We start from the raw sequence: 22,727 nt of genomic DNA on the forward strand, positions 1-22,727 counted from the left end.
CCCCTGCCTAAGCAGATGGGAAAATAAGGGATCGTCTAGGTCTGTAGCAAAAGCTACGTTTCTGAGAAACAAAACCTACTCTTTCCCCAGAAAGTACCTATCTCACTCACAACCGGCAGCCTTAACCATGGTGAAAGTGTTGAAGAAGCCAAGAGACACCATCCCTGGCTGTTTGAAGTTACTCACAGATTTACACACCCATGCAGGTATAGTAGGATAAAATGTAAGGTCCATGGGAAAGCACGAGAGCTTTCCTCATTGGACAACCTCCAAGTAGCACTGGGGATGTCTTTATGGCAGCATGCTGTTCATCATGTTTTCTTCTGGCTTAATTTCATTCACCGCCTACAGGAGCTCATCAAAGTCTGACTAGTGTTGCATGACTTTTCTCCCCCTCATCATTACCTTGGGGAGGCATTCAGCTCCTGCTGCTTTGCATATTTTGTTTTTTATATATATATATTTATATTTATATATATAAAGCACCTATCACCATATTGATAAACATTCTTTGGACCCATTTTTGGTGGCAGAGGTAATAACAGGAGTCAGTCTGTTATTTTTGTGACAGTCAAAACTTCCCATGCTTAGGCCAGCTCATCCCTGGCTATCCTTGAATGGTGTCAGGAAGACATGTTTAATGCAGGCCATGACCTCTAATAGCGGGCAAACAGAGGTAAATGCTTCCCTCCCTGGTATTTTTCAGCTGGCTGAATCAAGCAGCTGCTTGAAGCATCCCTGGTGGATTGGTTTGTCCAGTTTTCCTGTGGGAAGCAAGAGGAGAGTGCAGAGTGGAAACCTTTTGGGTTTCACTTGCTGAAGATGATAGAGCAACTGGGAGCCTGCCCCAGCTTCAGAGAGGAACTGCAGTGCCCATGGGTGTCATGGGGTGGGTGGCTCCCAATAACAATGCCACTTTCTCTCTCTTTACCTCTTTACCTGCACAAGGCACAGGGAGGAAGAAAATTAGCTGTGAATTTGATGCCAGGGTTAATTTTCCCTCCAGAGATCTTTTCTTTCTAGAAGCATCATCTTAGTTCAAAAAAGTGATTTTGATAGCAACAGACTGAGCAGCTTTGGTGAGGGGAGTTGGAAATGAAACCATCCACTTGGTATCACAAGAGCAACTGGGCAAGAGGGTGGGAGAAGAGAATTACTCCTCCAGAAGGAATTGAATATGCTACTTTTGAAGTGGGGAAGGAGAGTGCTCCTTTCGGCACACAGAAAAGGGCTACTTCCCAAGCGATCTTCAGAAAAAGCAAAGACACAAAAACAGGGTTAGCCCAAATAAAAGATGTACGGAGCCAGTGCGGGGATGCTCTGAAAATAAACAAGTGCAAGCCTGGAAACTAGCTCTAGATGGCCGCAGTTTAGCAAGAGGCCATGAAGCACCTCTGTTTCCCAGGGTCAGGATCTGACACCAGCCACGCAGGAAGGGTGGGAAGAGTTTTATCCCCAGGTTTAGTCCCTCTCAGCAGAGTCTCCTGGATCATGAGTATCCCTGCATAACCTGTTCCCCCCGAGGCTGAGTGGTGGCCCTGGAGCCAAACCACGGGCCCAGATGCCAGGACTGCCCCTGCTGCCTTTGGGAAGCTCCTGAACCCTGCTTGAAGCTGGGTCTTGCCTTCACACAGCCCTGCTTTCTCCCAGGTCTGTGGATTTTCCTCCTTGTCATTCGCACCCAGTTTGGCTTTACCAGCCAACACTGCAGTTTTTTCCCCACCCAGGGTGACCTCATGCTCAGAAAGGCATTTAGCAGAAACCTAGTGGTTTGTTAGGACTGAGAGGGCCTGAAAAGATGGTTTTCCCCTGCTTGCCTGTTACTGATGGAAAGATGGCAACCGAACCTAAGCCTTCGTGATCTGTAGTTTCAGTAATAAGTAAATTCAGTAATTCAGTGCAGTGACTATGGCTCTGCACCAGGTCGGTCCAGCTCTCTCCTCTCCAAGCGGGAGCACGCTTGGATGTGCGGCGTCATCCAAAAGAGAAGACATCGTTCTTCTGAGGGCTCTCCACAATAAAGAAGAGAAGAAAGGCTGTGAAACCAGTTGCCCTGTAGCCTGCTTTTCATTTCAAATGCTTTTCTTTCTGCCCGTGGCTCTGAAGCCATAGCTTACAGGGTGCTTCAATGGCAGCTGTTAGGACATGACAAGGTGGGAGGAAGTGCCAGTTCTCAAGCCCCTGAACACACGCTGGCACATTCAGTGCTGTACAAAGACGGTGACATTGTAAAACCTCTAAACCTTCGGGCACGGTGTGTCACCAGCATTTCTAAGGGTCACACAGCTCGGGAGATGGGGGTCCGCCAGCCTCGCGTTCCCGTGCCAAAAGGGTCCCTTTACCCCCTGCAGCATCGGTGGAAATTTCCAGGCCTGTTTCTCAGAGCCCAGGGAGCAAAGCTTGGCCGAGGATCCTCAAGAAGGCAGTGTTTCGGCTCTGGCCAGATGTATGCAGCAAAGGAAACAAAGCACGGCAGGAAGGTGGCAGAGCTGCTCTGACTAACCAGAGGCTCTGGGGCTCTCGCAGCCCCCGACACGGAAACTCCCTATTTAACGGGGAGGGAGGTTAATCTCGCCGTCGTGCAGGCCTGGATGAAAAATCAGCCTTTGCCCGGCGCAGAAGTGACGCGGTGAGATCCCTCCGCTTTCGCGGTTACTCCGCGCGGGAGCCGAGCGGCTCCGGCCCCCGCAGCAAGCCCCGGGGCAGGGTGGGACCCCGGGACGGTGGCTGCTGTCGCGCCCCGGGGAAGCGCCGGCCGCGCACGGCTGGGCGCACCGCCGCCTGCCACCGCCACCCGGGGAGGGGCCGCTCTCCCGGCCGTGTCGGACGGTGCAGGGGGCAGGAGCCGCCGGCTGGGGGGCCCAGGCCGGAGGCGGGGACCCATCGCCCCCGGGAGGAGCGGCGGGTGCCCGGCGGGCGGGGTGCCCGGCTCTCCCCGGCGTGGGGGCGGTGCGGCGCCGGCCGGCCAGGCTGCCCCCGCGGGCGGTGCGGAGCGGGGCGGGCCGGGCCCGCGTCCCGCCCCCGGCGGGGCGGTGGCAGCGGCGGCGGCGGTTACGTGCGCGGGGCGGCCGGCAGTGCCGGCGCGGAGCCGCGGGGAGCCCCGACCCCGCCGCGGTGGCGGCGACGCGCAGCGCGGCCGCGCCCATGGCGAGCAGCAGCGGCGGCGGCAGGTAGGGTCGGGCGGGGCGGGCCCGCTCCCCCGGCCATGGCGCAGACGGAGCCCCCGAAGGCGGTGCGGCTGTGGCGCGACGCCGCCTTGCGCGCACGGAAGCTGCGGGGCGGCCCCGGCGAGCCCGAGCCCGAGCCGGACGCGGGGCCGCCGGGGGGGCCGCCGCCGCCGCCCCCCGCCGCCGCCTCGCCTCGCCGCCCGCCCCCGGCAGCGGCCCTGGGGGAGCTGGAGGCGCTGAACCTGAGCGGGCGGGGGCTGGAGGAGCTGCCCGAGGAGGTGGGCGCCGCCCTGAGCGGGCTGCGGGTGCTCAGCCTGCGGCGCAACCGGCTGGGCCGCCTGCCCGCCGCCGCCCTGCGCCACCTGGGCCGCCTGGCCGAGCTCGACCTCAGCCACAACCGGCTGCGGGGCCTGGGGGACGGCGCGGCGCTGGCGGGGCTGCGGGGCCTGCGCAAGCTGAGCCTCAGCCACAACGAGCTGGGCGCCGAGGGCCCGGGCCTGCCCCCCCGGCTCGCCGAGCTGGGCCGCCTCGAGGAGCTCGACCTCAGCTTCAACCGCCTGTGCTGCCTGCCCGAGGGGCTGGGCCGCCTGCGGCACCTCCGTGCCCTCGACGTCGACCACAACCTGCTGCCCTCCTTCCCCGCCCCGCTGCTGGAGCTGGCCGCCCTGGAGGAGCTGGACTGCTCCGGCAACCGACACCTCGGGGCCCTGCCCGAGGGCATCGCCGCCCTCCGCCGCCTCAAGATCCTCTGGCTGAGCGGGACAGGGCTGGCGGCCCTGCCCGAGGGCCTGTGCCAGCTGAGCGCCCTGGAGAGCCTCATGCTGGATGGCAACCGGCTGCAGGCCCTGCCCGCTGGCTTTGGCAGCCTGCAGCGTCTCAAGATGCTGAACCTCTCCTCCAATCTGCTGGGGGAGTTCCCCGCCGCCATCTTGGCGCTGCCCAGTCTGGAGGAGCTCTACCTGAGCCGCAACCAGCTCGCCCTGCTGCCCCCTCGCCTCTGCCAGCTCCGCCAGCTCCGCACCCTCTGGCTGGACAACAACCGCATCCGCTACCTGCCCGACTCCATTGTGCTCCTCCACAGCCTGGAGGAGCTGGTCCTGCAAGGCAACCAGATTGCCATCCTGCCCGAGGGCTTTGGGCAGCTTTCCCGCATCACTCTGTGGAAGATCAAAGACAACCCCCTCATCCAGCCCCCCTATGAGGTGTGCATGAAGGGCATCCCCTACATCGCAGCCTACCAGCAGGAGCTGGCCCACTCCCAGCCTGCCCTCAAACCCCGTCTCAAGCTTGTCCTCATGGGCTTAAAGGATGCGGGAAAGACACTGCTGCGACGATGCCTCATGGAGGAGGATGGGCAGAGGGAGGACGTGGGAAGTCTGGAGGCAGGGAGCACCCAACCCAGAGGGTGCCCTGGGCAGCAGCAGGATGTTAGGAGAATGCCAGTTGCATGTTGCCCCTTCCCGGAGCCTCAGGATGCTTGCTCAGCACGGGCACCTGTCATGCAGCAGCCAGAACATCTGCCCATTGATCGGCAAGACAGCCCTTCTCATGTGCCCTCTCACCGAGCCAAAGGGGAAACATCGTGTTCTGCGCTGCTGCTGCCACCGAATGCCCCCCATGTACCATCAGGACTGGGACTGTTGGGAGGCAGCAAAGGCATTGAGGTGATGGACTGGACAGCAGATGCAGAGAGAGGCCTGACATTCATTGTGTACGAGCTGGCGGGGGACCCGAGCTATGATGTGATCCAGTCTTTCTTCCTGTCTCCCGGAGCCCTGTATGTGCTGGTGGTGAATTTGAGTGCCTACGTTCCTCAGCGCTTCTATCCCTCTGTGGGCTATTTCTTGCACTGGCTCGGTTCCAAGGTACCCCATGCAGTGGTATGCATGGTGGGAACCCATGCTGACCTCTGTGCAGAGCGGGAGTTGGAAGAGAAGTGCCTGGACATCCATCACCAGATCGCTCAGCAGGAGAAAAGGGATGCTGAGGGACTCCAGAGCTTGGTCCAGCAGGTGGATGAGGCTCTGGGACAGGACTTTGACCTGCGCTGCTCCAGCCCGCACGCTGCCTTTTATGGGGTCTCTGACAAGAATTTGCGGCGAAAGAAAGCCCAGTTTCAGTACCTTCTCAACCACCGCCCACAGATCCTCTCTCCAGTGCTGCCTTTTAGCTGCCGGGACCGTTGCCAGGTGCGTCGCCTGCGGGACAAGCTCCTCTCGGTGGCTGAGCACCGGGATATCTTCCCGAACCTGCACCGGGTATTGCCCAAATCCTGGCAAGTGCTGGAGGAGCTGCACTTCCAGCCACAGGCTCAACAGCTGTGGCTTAGCTGGTGGGACTCAGCCCGGTTGGGCTTGCAGGCAGGCCTGACAGAGGATCGGCTCCAGAGCGCCCTGTCCTACCTGCACGAGAGTGGGAAGCTGCTCTACTTTGAGGAGCACCTCACCTTGCGGGAGTACGTGTTCCACAACCTGCCACGGCTCATTGACATCCTCAACGTCTTCTGCCAGCGGGATGCCACCGTGCTGCTCCAGAAACTGCTCAGCGACACCCAGATTGATGAATTGAGGGCCACTCAGCTCCATCATTATGTGGAGGGCTTCTTGCTGCACGGCCTCCTCCCTGCCCACGTTATACGTCTCCTTCTTAAGCCACACATCCAGAGCCGGGAGGATCTGCAGCTCATCCTGGAGCTGCTGGAGAAGATGGGGCTCTGTTACTGTGTCAACAAACCCAAATGCAAGCCCCTAAATGGGGCGGCTGCTTGGTATAAGTTTCCCTGCTACGTGAAAAACGAGGTGCCCCATGCAGAGGCGTGGATCAACGGCGCCAATCTGAGTGGACAGTCCTTTGTGGTTGAGCAGCTGCAGATTGAGTATAGCTTTCCATTCATTTTCCCACCCGGCTTGTTTGCACGCTACAGTGTCCAGATTAACAGCCATGTGGTTCAGCGGTCGGATGGCAAATATCAGATCTATGCCTACCGGGGAAAGGTGCCAGTGGTGGTGAGTTACCGGCCTGCCAGGGGAACTCTACAGCCAGATACTCTGTCTATCGCTAGTCACGCATCCCTACCAAATATCTGGACAGCTTGGCAAGCTATTACCCCTTTAGTGGAAGAACTGAATGTCCTGCTCCAGGAATGGCCAGGCCTGTACTACACTGTGCACGTCCTCTGTTCAAAGTGCCTTAAAAGAGGGTCACCCAACCCACACGCTTTTCCAGGTAAGGCACAGCCTAGCTTGCCTTTCATATCTTCTGGGGCTTTGCCCCTTCTAGAAGGGAGTCTTACGGTGTTAGTCTTAGCTCTGTCTTTTCCACCCCCACCCCATCCCCCCGCTCTAACTCCTTTCCCTAGTGACTTGAGTCATAAGAGAAAATATTAGGGTAGCTCCAAGGAGACAGGCTTAAAATAACCCCATTCTGAGACTAAGGGGAGTGTTATGTCCCCCTTTTGTCTGTGCCCTTTCTCTCTTGCTTTTTGGGTTTTGGCTCTGAGCATTGGCAGTGCCATTTTTATAAAACCCTGACCCGTCCTTGTTTTGATTCTTTTGAATGGCACCTGGTGTTTTTTTTCCTAATTGCCTTTACCCTGCAGCTCCCCATTCCTTGGGGCTATTTGTAAATGTAGATGGAGATACCAAAAAGACCGCAGGTGTCTCCTGTCTGCCCCCTGCCCCCTTCAATCCTCCGCCCCCTAAACCTGGCCTGTGCTGCAGCCTCTCTGAATGCTGGTAGGCAATGAGTGTGTTGGTCTCCATAGCCCTGTATATAAAGGGCTTTCTTGTGTCTGAGCCCTCCTTTCTAGCTCAGACAATTTCTGAAGCTAATAGGAAGCATTTCTCTCTGAAAAGAGAGGGTTACTCCATCTTCTTTGTTTAAGTGTCTCACCTAGAAGTGATTCCCAGACTGTGCCTTTTGGAGCTATTCTTGAAAGCAATTATTTTTGTTCTTCTCTGGCCCTTCATCAAATGAAAAAAGCATAATCTCTCTCTCTCTTCTGGAGTGTGACTAGTTGTGGTGCTTTTTAAAGCTGTCACCTCTGAAGTCGTGATTTTATTGGTGGTGTTTTCCAGCAGCATCTGTTTTACTTTGTATGTATGCAGGTACTGCCTCCTACCCAATTTCCTCCGTGCTCCATTTGGGTTTGCTCTAGGGCTTGTGGGGGCTGTGGGAAAGGTGCTTGGGTGTGTAAATATGCATGAAACTAAAACCACACTCTGGACTGTAAGCAGCACTCCAGAAATGTGCGGGTTTTTTATGCACACACCCCCTACCCATGTTGCAAGAATGTTGGAACATTTATTACAGGTAGCCTGAAATTGTGGGGGAAGTGGAATGTGATTTGATTTAAAGGAAGCAGTGGTGCTGAATTGGTTCGTAGGCAAATGTGAATACTAAGATGTGTTTTGGGGGGTGGTGGTGTTCTTCTTTGTTGGTTTGTTTTTTTCCTCTGGACCTTGAAAATAAGGAGATGCTGTTTGCTCCTCAGCCTGCTGTCCTGGCTCTGTCACTTGTGTCTCCCTCTAACTGTGCTAGCTTATGTAAGAGCCACTGGACTGGGGGGGGGGGGGGGGGGGGGGGGGGGCAGAACGGACGGACGGACAGTGAACCCATGCTGTGTGAGTTGCTGAGTGATATCCCAGTGCTGGGTCTTGCTGCAGACATGGTGCTTGGGACAGTGTGAGCTGCTTTCAAAAAAAAAACCCCTGAAAACTAAAAAAAAACCCAACAAACCAACAATAAAAAACACCAAAATCCCAACAAAACAAAAACCCTAAAAAAAACCAAACCAAACAAAACCACCAAAATCAGCCAAGACAGCAAACTGCAGGTGTGATGAGTGGCTGGTGAAGGTTTAGCCTGTGAATAATTCAGGTCTGCAGTCACATGTCATCTGTTTTTTTTCTTTTATGTGAATGTGTTGTGGCTGACCCCTTTTTCCCAGGTGAGTAGATGATGCTTTAAAAGTGAAATGCAAAGAGGAGCTCAACTGTCTGCGGGCAGTTGGCATCTTTGCTGACCAGTGACAGTCAGAGCAGGTCTGGAAGCATAAGGGGACATTGAAATTGAAGGGCCTTTTCCTTTGGATTTGTCTGTACCTTATATTATGCCTTATTTGGCTTATGCCTTGGTTTCCTTAGAGGTGGGAAAAGCTTGCTCTCACCTGGAAGCCAGGCTGGGTGTGCTGGGAAGGGGAGGCACAGGTAAGCACTGGGTTGCTGGGCGTAGGAGTGGTGCTGTTTGTGGAAAGGGGGTTGCAGTGTCCCTGTGCTCTCCAGGGGAAAAGCCAGGCCTTACTGCCAGGAGCACAGGGCTTAGCATCTGAAGTGACCCTGCCTTGGGTCAGGGAACGACTGTCCTGACCCAAATACTACGCGAGCCTAACTGGGGGAAGAGCATGTTCAGAAGACAGACCTGTTTCAGAGGCAGGGCTGCTCAGTGGAAGTGCTGAAGAGTGATTAAAGGCTGCAGTTTATCAAGAAACCTGCTTGTCATCTTGGATGGTACTTAAATCTAGCCCAGCTATGACCTGGATTGCATGAAAAATGTGAACCATGGTTTGGCTTGGGGAGGCCTGTATGTCTGCTTTTAATGTAATTTGCTGCGTATCTGGTCTATGAACAAAAGACTGTTTAGGAGCCCTTAAATGGCAATCGGGAAGATGAAAACTTTTTTTTCTTCCCCTCCTGATTTTGTTGATCAGGAGGTGTGTATGTTTAAAGTCACGCTGCCAAGCTTGCTTTCATGCAAGTGAGTTATGGTTGGCATCATTTTTGACAGGGTGTAGGACAGAGATGGGTCTAATATTACAAAAATATGTAGCGAGGGAGATGGCTGTGTTTCTTTCTGAGCTCTTCCAGTGGAAATCCCTGGCAATTACAACACTGCTAATTCTTAAATAGGGCTGTGATCTTTTTAGGACTGCATTGAAGAACTGCTTTGCAGCCTGTTGACCTTAATAAGGGAAATACTTCTGTGGAGACACTGCCAAATTTGTGCTCAAAAATGGAAGTGCAGTCTGGGTCTGTGTCTGGTTGCGCAATTTGTGTCGTCATTCATGAAACCAATGTTTCATTCTTTGGTCATCCAAAACTGTCATTGGAATCCCCTTCAAAGAGGGGAGTTGGTTGTTCATAAATTGAGGATTAATCCTGGCTTTTCCTCTCCATCCCTTCCCTCTCTGTCCCGCATGTGCACACCGTAACTTCCATTGGTAATACACACAGAAATTCTCTTAAGAACAAGCCAGTGTGCATAGAAATGTTAATAACAATTGAGATTCTTCATTAAATCTTTTGAGGGTTTATTGCAAACTGACAGTGAATGAAAGTGATATAAAAATGTCTTGATAGGGTCCTTTTAAGGAAGTTTTTGTGTTTGAAACTGTTTTGTAGCTGGTTGAAATAGTAACTGAATTGGCATCTGAGCTGGGATCTCCATGTGCTTTGAGGCTGCAGCCATCCACTCAGCTGATAAGTGGTGTGTTGATTATTTTTTTTTTCTTTTACATTTGCACTATAGCAGGGATGCTTTTATTTATATAGACTAAAAAAGGCATATCCCTGCTTGGAGTGACCAACAGGATTGGTTTCTCACTCCAAGATGATGAGACTTCAGTTGGGTTGTCACAGGCATTCTGAAATGCTGTGATTTTGTGTGTAATGTTCTTTCAGCCCCTGGACTGAAGGGCTTTTATGTTATTCATGTCCCATAAGCTATTAAATGTCTTTGGTTTGGCGGATGGAGGTGGTTTGCCGTCTGTCTGATAGCAGGTGTGTGCTTTGTTTGGATAAATGTGGCTGGATTTTCCAAGCTTGCCTTAACGTGCACCTACGAACCACTCTGCTGTTGTCTCTTGCCCTGTGCGACGCTGGGTCTGGGCCACCCTGGGCTCTGTGAGGCTGTGGTCTGCACGTGGTGTCCCGATGTCCAATACGTGATCTCTTTGGTGTTTGGGGTGGGGGGAATTGTGTTTGACCAGTGGTTTTCCTTTATTGCTGCCTGTGAAGTTGCCTGTATGAATGCAGACATAAGAAAGCCAGGGGCTGTGTCCGTTGCAGAAAATGGGCAAACTGCTGTCGCAAGCAAGACACTATGATCTGGGTTTTCACAGAATAAAAATATGATAACAGACAGAAGCTACGGGTGAAGATACTATGTGAGAGCTGAACAGGCCCTTTTCAGAAGGATGCTGCAAAGCTCTTGGGTTGGGGAGCTTTGAGAGATGCTGAAAGACTGGCAGGAGGTCTCCTGTGGAGAGGAAATGCTTATCTTACTTCTGGCTTCCTGCTGCCTTCCACGGGTATCGGAACGGGGAGGAGATCACAAGCCTCTACTTTGCCAGTCTCCCAGATCAAAGGTGAGCAGAAGCAGGACTTACGTGCCAGACACCTTAAGGGGTACAGATGGAGGTATTATAGTGTAGTTTCTCTGTGAGACACTGCCATGCCCAGAGCAGGGCTGGCTTTAGGCCACTTTATGATGAGTGTGATTTAAAGGCAACCATGCTTACTGTCCCTGCACTGGAGTCAAAAGCAAGCATGAACTTCCTTGGTGGCAGGATGGAGTCAGGAGATGGAGAGGTGGAAGATCTTGTGATGTGTCATGCTGTCAAGTCACCTGTGCAAAGTGAGGTGGGAGCAGGTGGGGCTGGTTCTGTCAGAAGGGCTCAGAAGTTGCTCCAAAATCTGAGCTGCTTCTCATGAAAGGCTGATGTCAGGTATCTAATTGTGCTTTGCAATTAAATTGTAAGTGGCTGGGGTGTTTTTTCACAGACAATTGCAATAGAGCAACACCTGCTTGTTATAGAGCCCGATGCTCCTATGATGCATTTGACAGCCTCTTATTTTCCCCATTTGAGGGTGGAGCCATTTTTGCCTGGCTTTGAAAGTAGATGCTGCAGCTGTTTTGGGGCTGCTCTCCTGAAGGTTGTGGCTTCAGCAGAGTACTGTGGCATAATCAGATAGTGGGGCAAGACGTCAGCAGAGTGTGAGCACTGGGCACGGATGATCTGGGTGGCAGGGTAAAGCTGAACGTGGCCCTGTGATTATGGATGAGGAGAGAACAGATTGGTTGTGGGTCTTGAGAAAGCCAGTGTGATTCTGTAGCTCTAGCACTGATTATTTAGTTTACCGACTAGAGCTGATTTCTGTGCTGCTGAAGCACCAACCTTGAGTGGTGTGACTTGCTGTACATAATGATGTAGAAATACAGTTGATTTGCCACAAGGGATTTTTAGAGCTTTCTTTCACGTTAAGATGTGTGTTGCTTGGTGAGTATTTGAGGTCCTCTTGCTTGGTGGCTGTGGTGGGGCATCCTCTAATTTAAAGAACACAATCAGGAAAGAGACAACAAATGCTTTGTGATCATGGAGGAGGCAGAAGAATTGCCAGAGGAAGAGTGTGGGGTGCAGTGTCAATAGCTGTCATGGGACCGTGCCTGGAGGGGTGTAGGTATGGGAACCAGTCCTTGGGACAAACTGGAGTAGCCAGTGCAGAGCTAGGCTCATGCCTGATGATCTGGCTCAGGAGGACACAGGAGCAGGAGGGACAAACTCAAATGTTGATGCCAGAAGAGAGGCTGAGGGTCTGAATTGCCTTCTGAAAGCTGTCCTGCTGCCTGCAGTGTCTGGTTACCTTGTATTGCGTGCGTTACTTTCTGTGTGTTTGGGGTTTTTTTGTTGTTTTTTAAGGCTTCTAATGCAGAACTTGCAAAGATTATTTGAAATTAGGATGACAACATGTATGTGTAACGCTGTTTAAAGGAATCCTCTTCCACATGCAGAAAGTTTCTGTGCATGTCTGCGAAAGGAGAAGTTTCCTGGTATGTCAGCTCTGGTACAAAAAAGCGCTTCTCATTTGTTCCTTAACAGCTTGTCTTGCCCTGCCCCATTCCCCATCGCAGTTTGCTCTGGCTTTGGGCCTCTGGACTTCCAGCTTCCTTCATTGAACCAGGGAAACACGAGATTTGGTTGAGTGGATCTTTTTGGTTTGGTTAGTGAAGCAAGGCAGAGTTCTTGGCCTTCAGTGCATTACCTTTTTTTTGTTTGTTTGTTTGTGGTTTTTATTTTCACAGTCGCTGAAATTGGCCTTTGCAGAAAGTGACCTATAAAAGAGATGCTCAGTACCAAGTGATTCTTTGTTTCGTTGCATGAGAACCATTTAAAAGCTACTGACTGTGAGGGTGAGATAAAAGGAGATAAATAGGTTTTCCCCTCTCTAGTCAGTTGGTTATATGAAGACTGATTTGTGCTCTGCTTCAGCATGCTGTGGGCACAGATGTCATGAAATGTGCTTTGCTTCCTGCTGTGTGCACAGGCTTCTGGTAGCGTGGTGCCTCTTTCTAAAAGCACTGAAGTGTGACAAGTTTTCTCATCTAAGTTTGGTTGAGACGTATCATGTGCATGATCCATATGCAGATATATTCTAAGGTCTTACTCCTTTTGCATCTCAGGAGAGGATGGTGGGAAATCACCAACAGAGTTGAATCTCTGACGTCCTTTGGTGATGTTTTGAACATGTTACTTGACATTGGGATAGAGCTGTGAAAAAACAAGTTATCAGTTTAAAAGCAAAATATGGGTGCATACGGTAGGTAATTTTGTATGCTGTGGTGTCTTGTTGCATTTGCAGTATTGATCAGCTAACTTGTAGACTAGCATGCTCTCCAACTAGTGAATCGCTAATAATAGTGCCAGCTAGTTTTTAGCTCTTGAAAAGAAATTTCCAGGGGAAAAGGGAGAAAACATATTTAATGAAAAATTCGATGTCAGGTTTGGATTCTTGGAAGCCAGCAAAATACATTTATTTTTTTTTCCCCTCTTCATTTTCCCCTGGCCTGAGTCAAGAAACAATAGCCTCTTGAGATGAGTAAAGAAAACTGTGGTCTGGGGGGTGAATACATGATAATCAGTTACGTCCCTTTTATCTTCCCTCTCCTTGTTTGTGATACTTGCGCTGGCTGCACAGATGTGGATGACACTGAGAGTAAGCAGGCTGGCTGGTGCTGAATAAGGTCACTTCTTCTCAGGTGAGCTTGTGGGATGCCAAATTAAGGATGTGCTATTTCAGGAAGCACCTTGTAGTGATGAGGAATGAGGAGGCAGTGCTTAAAAGTACCGTGTCAATTATAACAACCAAACTCCTGCTGCTGCAAACAAAATTTGTTGGTGCTTTTTGTTAGCTAAGGACATATCTGGGGCTGAGGAGGCAATGCAGCTGGGTTGTAGAGTCTCAGCCTGCCTTCTTGGAGCTATAGCAATCTCTTTGCGTACAGCAGGAGAGGTGATGGGATTCTGGTGACCATAGTGTGAAGGAGCTGCGTCTCATACAGATAGATGGTGCCTTGGTGTTTTTAGAAGCAGATGAGTGGATGCAGTTTACAGCCTGTAATGGGAAGATCACCTGTGTGGATGTGGCCTTTGTTCAGCTGAGGAGCTGGGAGAGGTTTTTCCTCTAATGGTTTCTTTCTTGGAAGCCAGATGTAAGAACTGGGGCTGGGGGGTTCAAGACCCATAAAACAACTGGTTGGCTTTGGGGGAAATTTACTTTGGGGTGTTCTGCTGGACCGTTTTTGAGGGCTTATGGTTCTGCCCAGCAAGCTTCTGGAGGCTGAAGTCATACTGTATTTTGGGTATTTTCCTGGCTAAAGCTTGGTCCTGAACGCACTGATTGGGTTGCCAGCATGGTCAGTGGCAGTGTGGTTTAGGACTGATGCAGGCTCCGTGGTTAGGAGTGACTTGTCTGTGGCCAGTGGATGGAGGCTGTGTTCAGACTGAGCTGTGACTGCTTGAGTTGGTTGTGGTTTAAAGTGAAACCTTAATTTCAGATTTGGTTTTTTCCCAGTGGTCATTTTCAAGAGCTCTTTGCTTCTTCCAAAGGTGTACTGAGTACGCTTACTTAGTAGTTCTAGTTGTGGCTAGGTTGGACTCTTGGGGGGCGGGTGTGAAACTGGCCTAGGACTTACAAATTTTACGAGGTAGCATTAATTTTGAATTGACAGTTCAGCATGGCACGCTCTGCATGAACCAGACGACAGCTTTGAGGTGAGCTAGGCGCTTCTGTGGGGACGTTCATTAAACTTAGAGCTTTGTGAGGATCAGACTAAACTGAACTGTGGAGGCAAGTAACCTTCAGAGTAAAACAAAGCTGCATCTCAAATCCTGTTCAGACCTGCCCTGTTTTGCCACATGCTGACTTGGAGGTGATGCTTGAATGCTCCGGGAAGGAGCTGTATTGTTGCTGATTTAGGTTTCGTTGAATTGTGCTTATGAGATGACTGGAGTCTTCTGCTGGGGTTTTGTTGGCAATTTCACAAGCTTGGCAAAGTGTGCCTCTGTAAGGCCTTTTATGAAAGCAATACCAAGTTATCTTCCCCTTTGCCTGGTTTTAGGGTGATGCTTGCCAAGCATCCAGTTTAGATAAGCATTTTTATTTTTGTTACATGAGAGGGAACCCACATGTCCCAGATCAGTTTTGGGAGAGGTCCCCCCTCCTTTGCATTATACCCATCACTTTCTGTAGCGTTTTCAGGGTCTCCCTGTTCTGGTATAACAGGAAGGAAACAAAGGTACAGCATTGTTAGGATAGGGATTTCTGGGCTTTATGCTGTGACTGATGATAAAATTAATATTGTAGGTTTTTGTCCTAGCAGAATGCGAGATCATGGCGTGTTTCACTCAAGACTTGTCTCTTGAATGATCTGTGCATAGTAACTCTCCAGTTTCTGTGTTGAATTCCTCTTGGAGCACGTTCTCTGCATTTTTAACAGGTGCTTTCCTCTGCAGCAATACAGTGAGCAGTGGCCTGTGACAAGGGACAGATCCTGCCCTCTAACAGGGTAGCATTGTTGATGAGCTTCCTAAAAAATGAGTTTGCCGTAGTTTCCACTGCACCAAAATCTCCAGGGTTTGGCTTGAGACAGAGGTACTTGACCTAATTTGCTTCCAGTGTATCTAGCTGCTGTTTCTGCCACATGAAACCACACAGTGGAAAAATACTGAAGGTGAACGCAGTGATTGGGTCTTGCTTGATGTTGAGAGACGTGTGCAGCACATCTGGTGCCTTTGTATTGGTGCAAAGCTGGCAGCAGAGGGCTGCTAGAGAGGCTGATTTGTCCCAAACCTACCCCAAAACAAGTGTCCTTACATCTAATAAGGCCCTCTGCCACGTGGTCAACAAGCAGAGGGTGAGCTTCTCGCAGTAGATGATGTGCATCTCTGTCATGTGGCCTCTGAAACATTATGGTAGACACAGCAGAACTGCAAAATTGTCCTGCAGCACAGACCATGAGTGCTGCATGTTGCAGCAACACCCTGCTGCATCTCTAGCTGTTGGTGTGGAGCTCTGTTGCTGGCCGTTTAATACCTTTCTCCCCTCATTGTGGCCTGTTTCTTAGATGCAGCAGCTGGGTATGGATGGCAAGCAATTTTTCTCTGAACAGATAAAATTAGAAAGCAAAGACTTAGCGATGTGCAGAGCTGAAATGCACAGGTACAGGATGTACAGTATAGAGGATGGAGAGAGAGGAACCTCTCAGGCTGGCTGCCTGATGTTAGTCTTCTACTGTACGTAAAACACTGTTGCCTGTGTCTGAACAGTCACATTTTCATCTCTCATTAAAATTCTTGGATAAATCGAGATCAATCAAGAATGAAGGACCCAAAAATGGGGTAATGGCTGGGGCTAGTGATGGGTTCTGAAAAGCAGTCATCTCATTGACCATCCTGATATTTGCATTTGTATCTTTGCACCCTCTGTCTGTGTTTATACTGTGGATAGCTTCGCTAGTCTGTACACATGTTCTCCTCTGCCACGTTATGGGGAAAAATAGCATAATTGTCTGTCAGATTGCTAACCTTTGCACTTTTCATTATTACATCCTCAACAGATAGTGAGATGCAGCTGTATTTATTGCAGTGTGTGATAGGGAATGTTTTATTTCCTTGAAAAGAGCTGAGCAGCTGGGCCCTGTCTATATGGGAACAAAAGGGACTTGGGGCAGCTACATAAATTAGGTGTCCCCTTCCTCATCCTTTTCTCTATTTGTGTAGCAAGGAGAGGCTTATAGGAGCAATGACCTTCCTTAGCAGGGAGTTTTAGTCATGCTGGGACTCGCAGGAGAGGAGATGGTAAGGAGGCAGCTGAGCTGTGCAGCACTTGTCTGTCAGGAGCTATGTAACTTGGAAAGAGTTCTGCAAATTGCAGACTCACCTGGGAGTTGCCCAAGGGCATGGGGAATTGTATATCCAGACAAACTGGTGTCAGACTGAGCAACAACTGTATGGTGCCAAACTTTTTCTTAATGATGGGGAGCTGTTCTTGGGCCTGAACTGGTTTTAAAGAGCCCTGTAGGTTGAGGGTACAGCTGCTGGCTTGGCCTCCACTGCATTAATGTGGGCTCAGAGGTAGCCAGTCTCTGTCCCACCATTATCCGTTTTGGATGACTCCATCTTGCACTGTCATACTGCTGAGCCACCCAACCAGGAGCAAGCAGTGAGAGCTGGGATAATCAGTGCTTGCTCAAAGTAATCGCCCAGCAGTCCTCCAGATGGGTTGACTTTCCTGGGGAAGCGTGGTGTGGGCTGTATCTTCAGGAAGCCAGCATGCTGTGTCCAGAGAGCAGCAAGCAGGTGGACGTCTCTCCATGCTGCTGGGGCATCCCAGGTGGGGAGGGAGCCACAGACTTACCCTGTTGCTAAGTCTGTGCTGCTGCAATGAGAGGAGGAGATGGAGGGGTTTACGTGTGTTTCTTCTCCTGGTCTGCATGGTGCTTCTTGTCCCCTTGCTGTGTGTGGCTGTATTTTTTGTATTGGTTTTGCATGGCAGAGTTTTGGTAGTGGCAGGGCTATAGGAGTGGCTTCTGTAAGAAGCTGCTAGAAGCTTCCTCTGTGTCTGATAGACCCAATTCCAGCTGGTTCCGAGTCAGACCTGTGGCTGCGTAAGGTCAAGCCAACAAGCAATGGCAGTAGCACCTTTAGAGTAACATATTTAAGAAGGAGGGGGAAAACCAAACTAACAAACCCTGTACAACAGCAGTTGCAGCCAGAGTAGGTGGGTGCCCAAAGGAGGCCGTGACCCCGTGAGAAGCCCATGCTGGAGCAACTCCTGGCAGGACCTGTGACTCCATGGAGAGAAGCCCTGGAGCAGGTTTGCTGGCAGGACTTGTGACCCTGTAGGGGACCCGTGCTGGAGCAGTCCATTCCTGGACTGCACCCTGCGGAAGGGATCCATGCTGGAGCAGTTTGTGAAGAACTGCAGCCTGTGGGAAGGGCTCACATTGGACAAGTTAATGGAGGACTGTCTGCCTTGGGAGGGACCCATTCTGAAGCAGGGGAAGAGTGTGAGGAGCCCTCCTTCCGAGGAGGAAGGAGCAGCAGAAACAACATGTGATGAACTGATCACAACCCCCATTCTCCGTCCCCCTGCAGTGCTCAGGGGGAGGAGGTTGAGCACATAAGGAGTAAAGTTAAGCCCAGGAAGAATAGAGGCGGGGGGGGGGGAAGTGTTTTAAGATTTGGTTTTATTTCTCATTACCCTTCTATGATTTAATTGGTAATAAATTAAACTTTTGCCCATGACAGCAGTTGGTGAGTGATCTCTCTCTGTCCTTATCTTGGCCCATGAGCCTTTAGTTGTATCTTTTCTCCCCTGTCCAGCTGAGGAGGGGAGTGATAGAACAGCTTTGGTGGGCACCTGGCATCCAGCCAGGGTCAACCCACCACAATGTTACAGGCAGAACTGCTGCATGAGGTTGAATGTGCTGAAGCAGAGGGTGCTTGGTGGCAGGTTTCCAAACCAGGGAGTCGGCAGCAAGCACCAGCCCTACTTACATGCATTGCGTAACCGGATGAGTTTTCAGCTCCCTGTGCATTTCTCTAAATCTTCCTTTTGAGCGGGCTCTTTCTTTGTCTGAGAGAGATTTTCATGCTTTTAGTTCACATAACGATGCACACGCTGGGAAAGTCTCATGTGCATATGACTGGCTTATCAAAGTGGCTAAATTCAGGAAATCTATTAAAGAAGAGCTTCCCCTTCCTGTGATCTGACATAGCATTTCTTGGTCACCGTTATTTTTACTGTGAAACAGCTTAAATCTATTTTGGTTGGGCACTAAGTGATGGCTACGGTGTGAAAGGAGAAATTTGTTTTGGTGAAGTAAGGCGGCCGTGCTGCAGCTTCAGGGCTCTCGGGGCTGGCTGCTCACACGGAGCTCATGCCAGCGCTGGGTCGGGGCCCCCCAGCATTCCTGCACAGCTCTCGGAGCCCTGTCCCCTTGGCAGAGGGTCGCTGGGCCTCCTCACCTTGCTCTGGGCTAAGAGCTGTTGAAAAAGGTAGCCGTAAGCACTTCACTCTGATACCAGTTAAATACACACATGTCATCATCGTGTCCCCGTCCTCCCCCTGCAAATTCTAGGAGGACAGCTTAGGGAAGATGGTTCCACTGGGGCCAAAGTAGGGATACAGCTGCATGCAGTGGGAGTTCGTGTGGGAACCAGTCATGCCTCTGGTTTCACAGGTCTCTTCAGTACATGGACTTTCTTTTGCTGTACCCTGTTAGGGACCAGGGCTGAGCAATCCCAGGCTTGAAAATGCATTGCTGGAATCATGCCCTGCAGAGGCACCTTGAGCTCTTGGTGTGAGGAGTATATAATTTGAGCTTTCAAACCTTTTTACTGTGTTTGTTTGTTTTAAGCTAGCTCCTTTGTTAAAACTAGCTCTGTGAAACTTTAGCTCATATTTTAGTATAGCTGACTGCTCTGCTTCCGCTGCCTTCTGACTTGTTTCCGAACATCCCACGCCTGCTTTCCCATTGAGATGGGAGTGAAGGCAGATAACTGGGACATTGCAAAGACATGGCATTGCTTGCTGACTGCCATATCCCTGAGGTCTGCTGAGCAAGAATTTATTGCTTACTATTTTTTTTTAAGCTTCTGGTGGACAGTTGTGCAGAAACATTCAGTGGCTGAAAATGGAGGCAGTGTGAGCCTTGCTTTGGAATTTTGGTCATCTCTAGGTGCTTTTGCTCAGTTCTGATGGGGCCAGAGACTATGTAGGGAATGAAGCTCCTGTATGCTTTCTCCTCACTAACAGGTCCAGTCAGGTCTGTGTACCTGAACCTGTACTGTCAGGGGTTTGGGGCAAGGAGTGTTGCTCATGCTGGTGAAGAAGCTTGTGACCTACCATTGGTGATGTTTTCATGCCAGCTTTAGTAAGGAGAGAAGTTTGTCATTTCCCAGAGGAGCGTGCGTATGCCCAGAGGGAGCCCATCGGACTCTGAGGGGATCATTACTGGATTTTGGCAAGATCTTAACCAGTGCTTGCATGGACAAATAATTCAGCTCAGCGAGTGGCTGCTGTGGTCAGCTTGGAGCCTTCCTAGGATGAGATGCTGAAATGATTTAAGAGTTGAGTCTTGCGTGTGTCTTTTCCCAAGCAATGTATTTGTGCCTCAAAGGCTCAGCCAAAGTAAAGACTTTTTTGGATGAAAGGGAAGTTTGAGAACCCTCCGTTGGGACTGGGGGGGGGGGGGGGGAAGTAGCTTTTTCTTTCTTTTGTAACAGAAAGCTACCACAAAGCTTTTGAAGCTGCCTATTGTTTTTAACTTGTTCCGTGTCCTTCTTTGAAATAAATCATATCTATCTTCTGCACCAAAAGAGAGCCTAGCATGTTACGTAAATACACACATACACATCTTTGAGTGCCTGCAGTGAAGCTAAGCACTGTGTTAAGATGATGTTGCCAAACAAGGCAAGACCATGCTCAAGTTGGTGATTCACACGGGGATCAGAGTTTTTTTAAAAAAAACAAACACCAACCCACAACAAAAAAACCAACCCAGAAGAGGGTGAGAGGAGAGGAGGTGCTTGATGGGTGGGTTTGGGGAGTGCAGTAGGCTGACTGAATCTGTGACTTGGATTTCTGCCACACACTTTGCAGGTGCTAAAAATGTGCTTCATGTTAAAAGCTGGCAGTTGCAAGTGTGGCTGAGTGTCTTCGGCCAGGGGAAGCTGAGCAGCGTGGCTGTTCGCTTAGTGCATGGCTGCTCATCCCCCTGGGTACCAGGGTGGGTGCTGGCAGCATGCTCCTTGTAGGGAGATCGGGCAGCTTGAGTGCAGTTCTTGCCCAGCCTTTAGTTTGTTGCCAATAAGGCGTGACAAGTTGCTGTGTTTTATGGCAGACCCGTGGCCAGGCTCCAGGTCAGAGGCTTGTCACCCTTACCTGCATTTCCTGAAGTATTTAATGGCAGTGTTCCCCTGAGACAGCACCTCTGGTTGAAAGCCATGTTGCAAATCAGCCTCTGCAGCTGCTGTGTCATATAAGTCTTGCACATTATTCTGCTTCTGTGGGATATACCAGGTGTGCCCAGGCCCACCTAAGCCTTGCAGGTGACTGTTTGAGCTGGGTGCTGCCCACAAAGTTGTGGCTCTGTTGGAGATGACGTTTTTGCTGCTTGCTCTGTGCTGCTTTATCCCCAGTTGCATAGTGCAGCGTGATGTGGATAATCCGGTCATCATTACAAAAGGATTTTAAACTCCTTTTTAATCAGAAGTCATTTTTAATAAAGCTTTGCCTTGCTTGGAGGACTGTTCTCTTGGCTTGTGTGTTTAAGGAAAATGCAGGAGGCTGAGGGAGGTGGGAGGGAACGCTATTAGGGAGACACATATGTGGGACACAGGTGCCTCTGGCTTCCAGGTGCATGCTGGTGAAGTCCAAAGCTGCGGGACACATTTCCACTAGCACCAAGCATACAAAATCCTTACATGTGCAGATAGAAGCAGTCAGTAGGCTGTGCTTTCTCTGAATTTTTCCCTCACAGAGCAAAGTTTTAGTGGTGATGAAGGGAAGAAAGGCTTTTTCTAGTCTGGTCTGGCTCATGCTGCCCCTTTAAACTTTGTATGTCCGAAACACTAGTGGTCCTCCAGTGCCTCTTGCATCTCAGAACAAACTGGGATCCTGGATGATGTGCAATGAGTAGGGGATGCTCTTTGCTTCTCTTGTAATGGCCTTTTGTGTGAGTTTCTTGTAATTGATCTTATTTCTTTGGCTGTTGCTCTGCCATTGTCTTGTGGAAAGTGCGTATAAAATAACATGTGATCTCTGAGTAGCTCGGAAATGTGCAGTCTTCTCCAGTATGCCAGTGTCCTGCCAGTTTTTCGGGCAGAAGCCATCTTGTGAGCTGCTACATCAGCTTCAGCTCCCCTCAGAGCAAGCCTGGCTGGAGCCTGAACTCAGTGCGAATGGAGTTTGAGAGTGAGCATCCTGCTGGTTCCTGCTTTTCCAGTCCCAGTAGTCCTCCTCACTCTTGAGGTTCCAGTCCCAGTAGTCCTCCTCACTCTTGAGGTATCTTGACCATATGCTTAAGATCTCCTTGAGTCTCTCCTCTTTGATAAGTACAAGTAAATGTCTGGGAAGTTTTAAGGTTATTTCTTCCTGAGGCAGATCCCTCTGAGGGGATCGGTGCTGGGCACATCCAGAGGAGAGCCAGCTAGCTTGCAGTTCAGGTTGGCTAGAGAAACATCTGAAGGAGAGGGGGCCACAGCTGTGTTATAATGACACTGGTGAGTTAAGCTCAGTTATCCACCTGTTGGAAAGCTGCCTGTAGAAAATCTGAAAGAAAGACAGGTTTGCAGCACATATAGGGGACCAGGAAGGAGCTGAGCTTTGTTCCGGAGTCCCATGGTGGAGCAGGCAGCTCCTGGAAAGGTGCGGAGGAGACTGCGATGTGAAATGTTCTCCTGGCAATGGTGCTGCCTCCCCGGGAGGCTGATGAGTTCTTTACAGCCCCCAGCGCTCCTGCCTGTTTCCGTAGCAAACGTAACTGCCATAGAAGCAATTTTTAAACGGCAAAGACTGATGCTGCAGTTTATTTTTGGGCACTGAGAATCCCAGACCAGATGGCATTTAGCAGGCAATGAACTCTGCAGGAGTTAAGTAGCAAAGCTATTGTTTATGAACTCGCATGACTTACCGTTGGAAGGCGTTCCAGTGGCAGAACAAAAAGTATTAAGGATTTGTTTCAGCAGCAGTAGTAAAACAATCAATAATGTTAAGTCCATAAAAAAATCACTTTCCCTTGGCGAAAAGGTGTTCGTAAGGAAAAGCTAGATATTGCCTTGATTTACAGCTGTTATTTGTTACCTGTTTGGGTATTAGGGAATGAGAGGGTTCAAAGAAGAATGGTTAAATGATTGGAAATGATGAGGAATCACCACCAAAAAAAAAAAAAAAAGATTTAAAAGATTCATTCTCATCCTCTCTGGAAAAGGGGACAAGTGAAAGCTCTTAATAGTAAAAGGACAGACAGAGCTTTGTTCTTGACCATTGAACAGTGCTAAGCCAGCAGCTCACTCAGACTTCAAAGACAGCAATTTTGGTAATTACAAAAGTACAAAAGTAAACCAACAAATGGAGAAGATTTGAGACAAAATCAGTTCTCCACCTCTGCTGGCATAAGGAAACTAATGCTCTGAGCCCTGTGGAGTGCTGCTTGGGCACTGCCATGTGCACCAGCAATGCTTTTATAGAGAACACCAGCCTTACTCATGAGACCAAGAGG

General features: G+C 50.2%; 1 protein-coding gene across 2 annotated transcripts in view; it reads left to right on the forward strand.

Annotated features, from left to right (window-relative positions):
• Positions 1-3,056: 3,056 nt before the first annotated feature.
• The window catches only part of MFHAS1 (malignant fibrous histiocytoma amplified sequence 1), a 36,271-nt gene continuing 16,600 nt past the window's right edge, over positions 3,057-22,727 (forward strand). For both annotated transcript variants that reach the window (XR_005828795.1, XM_040599931.1), the window contains exon 1: positions 3,057-6,392. Coding sequence is in view for 1 of the 2 variants with exons in the window: in XM_040599931.1 (XP_040455865.1) it covers positions 3,206-6,392 (3,187 nt within the window). In the remaining variant the exon portion in view is untranslated. The remainder of the gene's footprint in view (positions 6,393-22,727) is intronic.

This window comes from Falco naumanni, chromosome 1 (assembly GCF_017639655.2).
Source record: "Falco naumanni isolate bFalNau1 chromosome 1, bFalNau1.pat, whole genome shotgun sequence".
Classification (NCBI taxonomy): Eukaryota; Metazoa; Chordata; class Aves; order Falconiformes; family Falconidae; genus Falco; species Falco naumanni.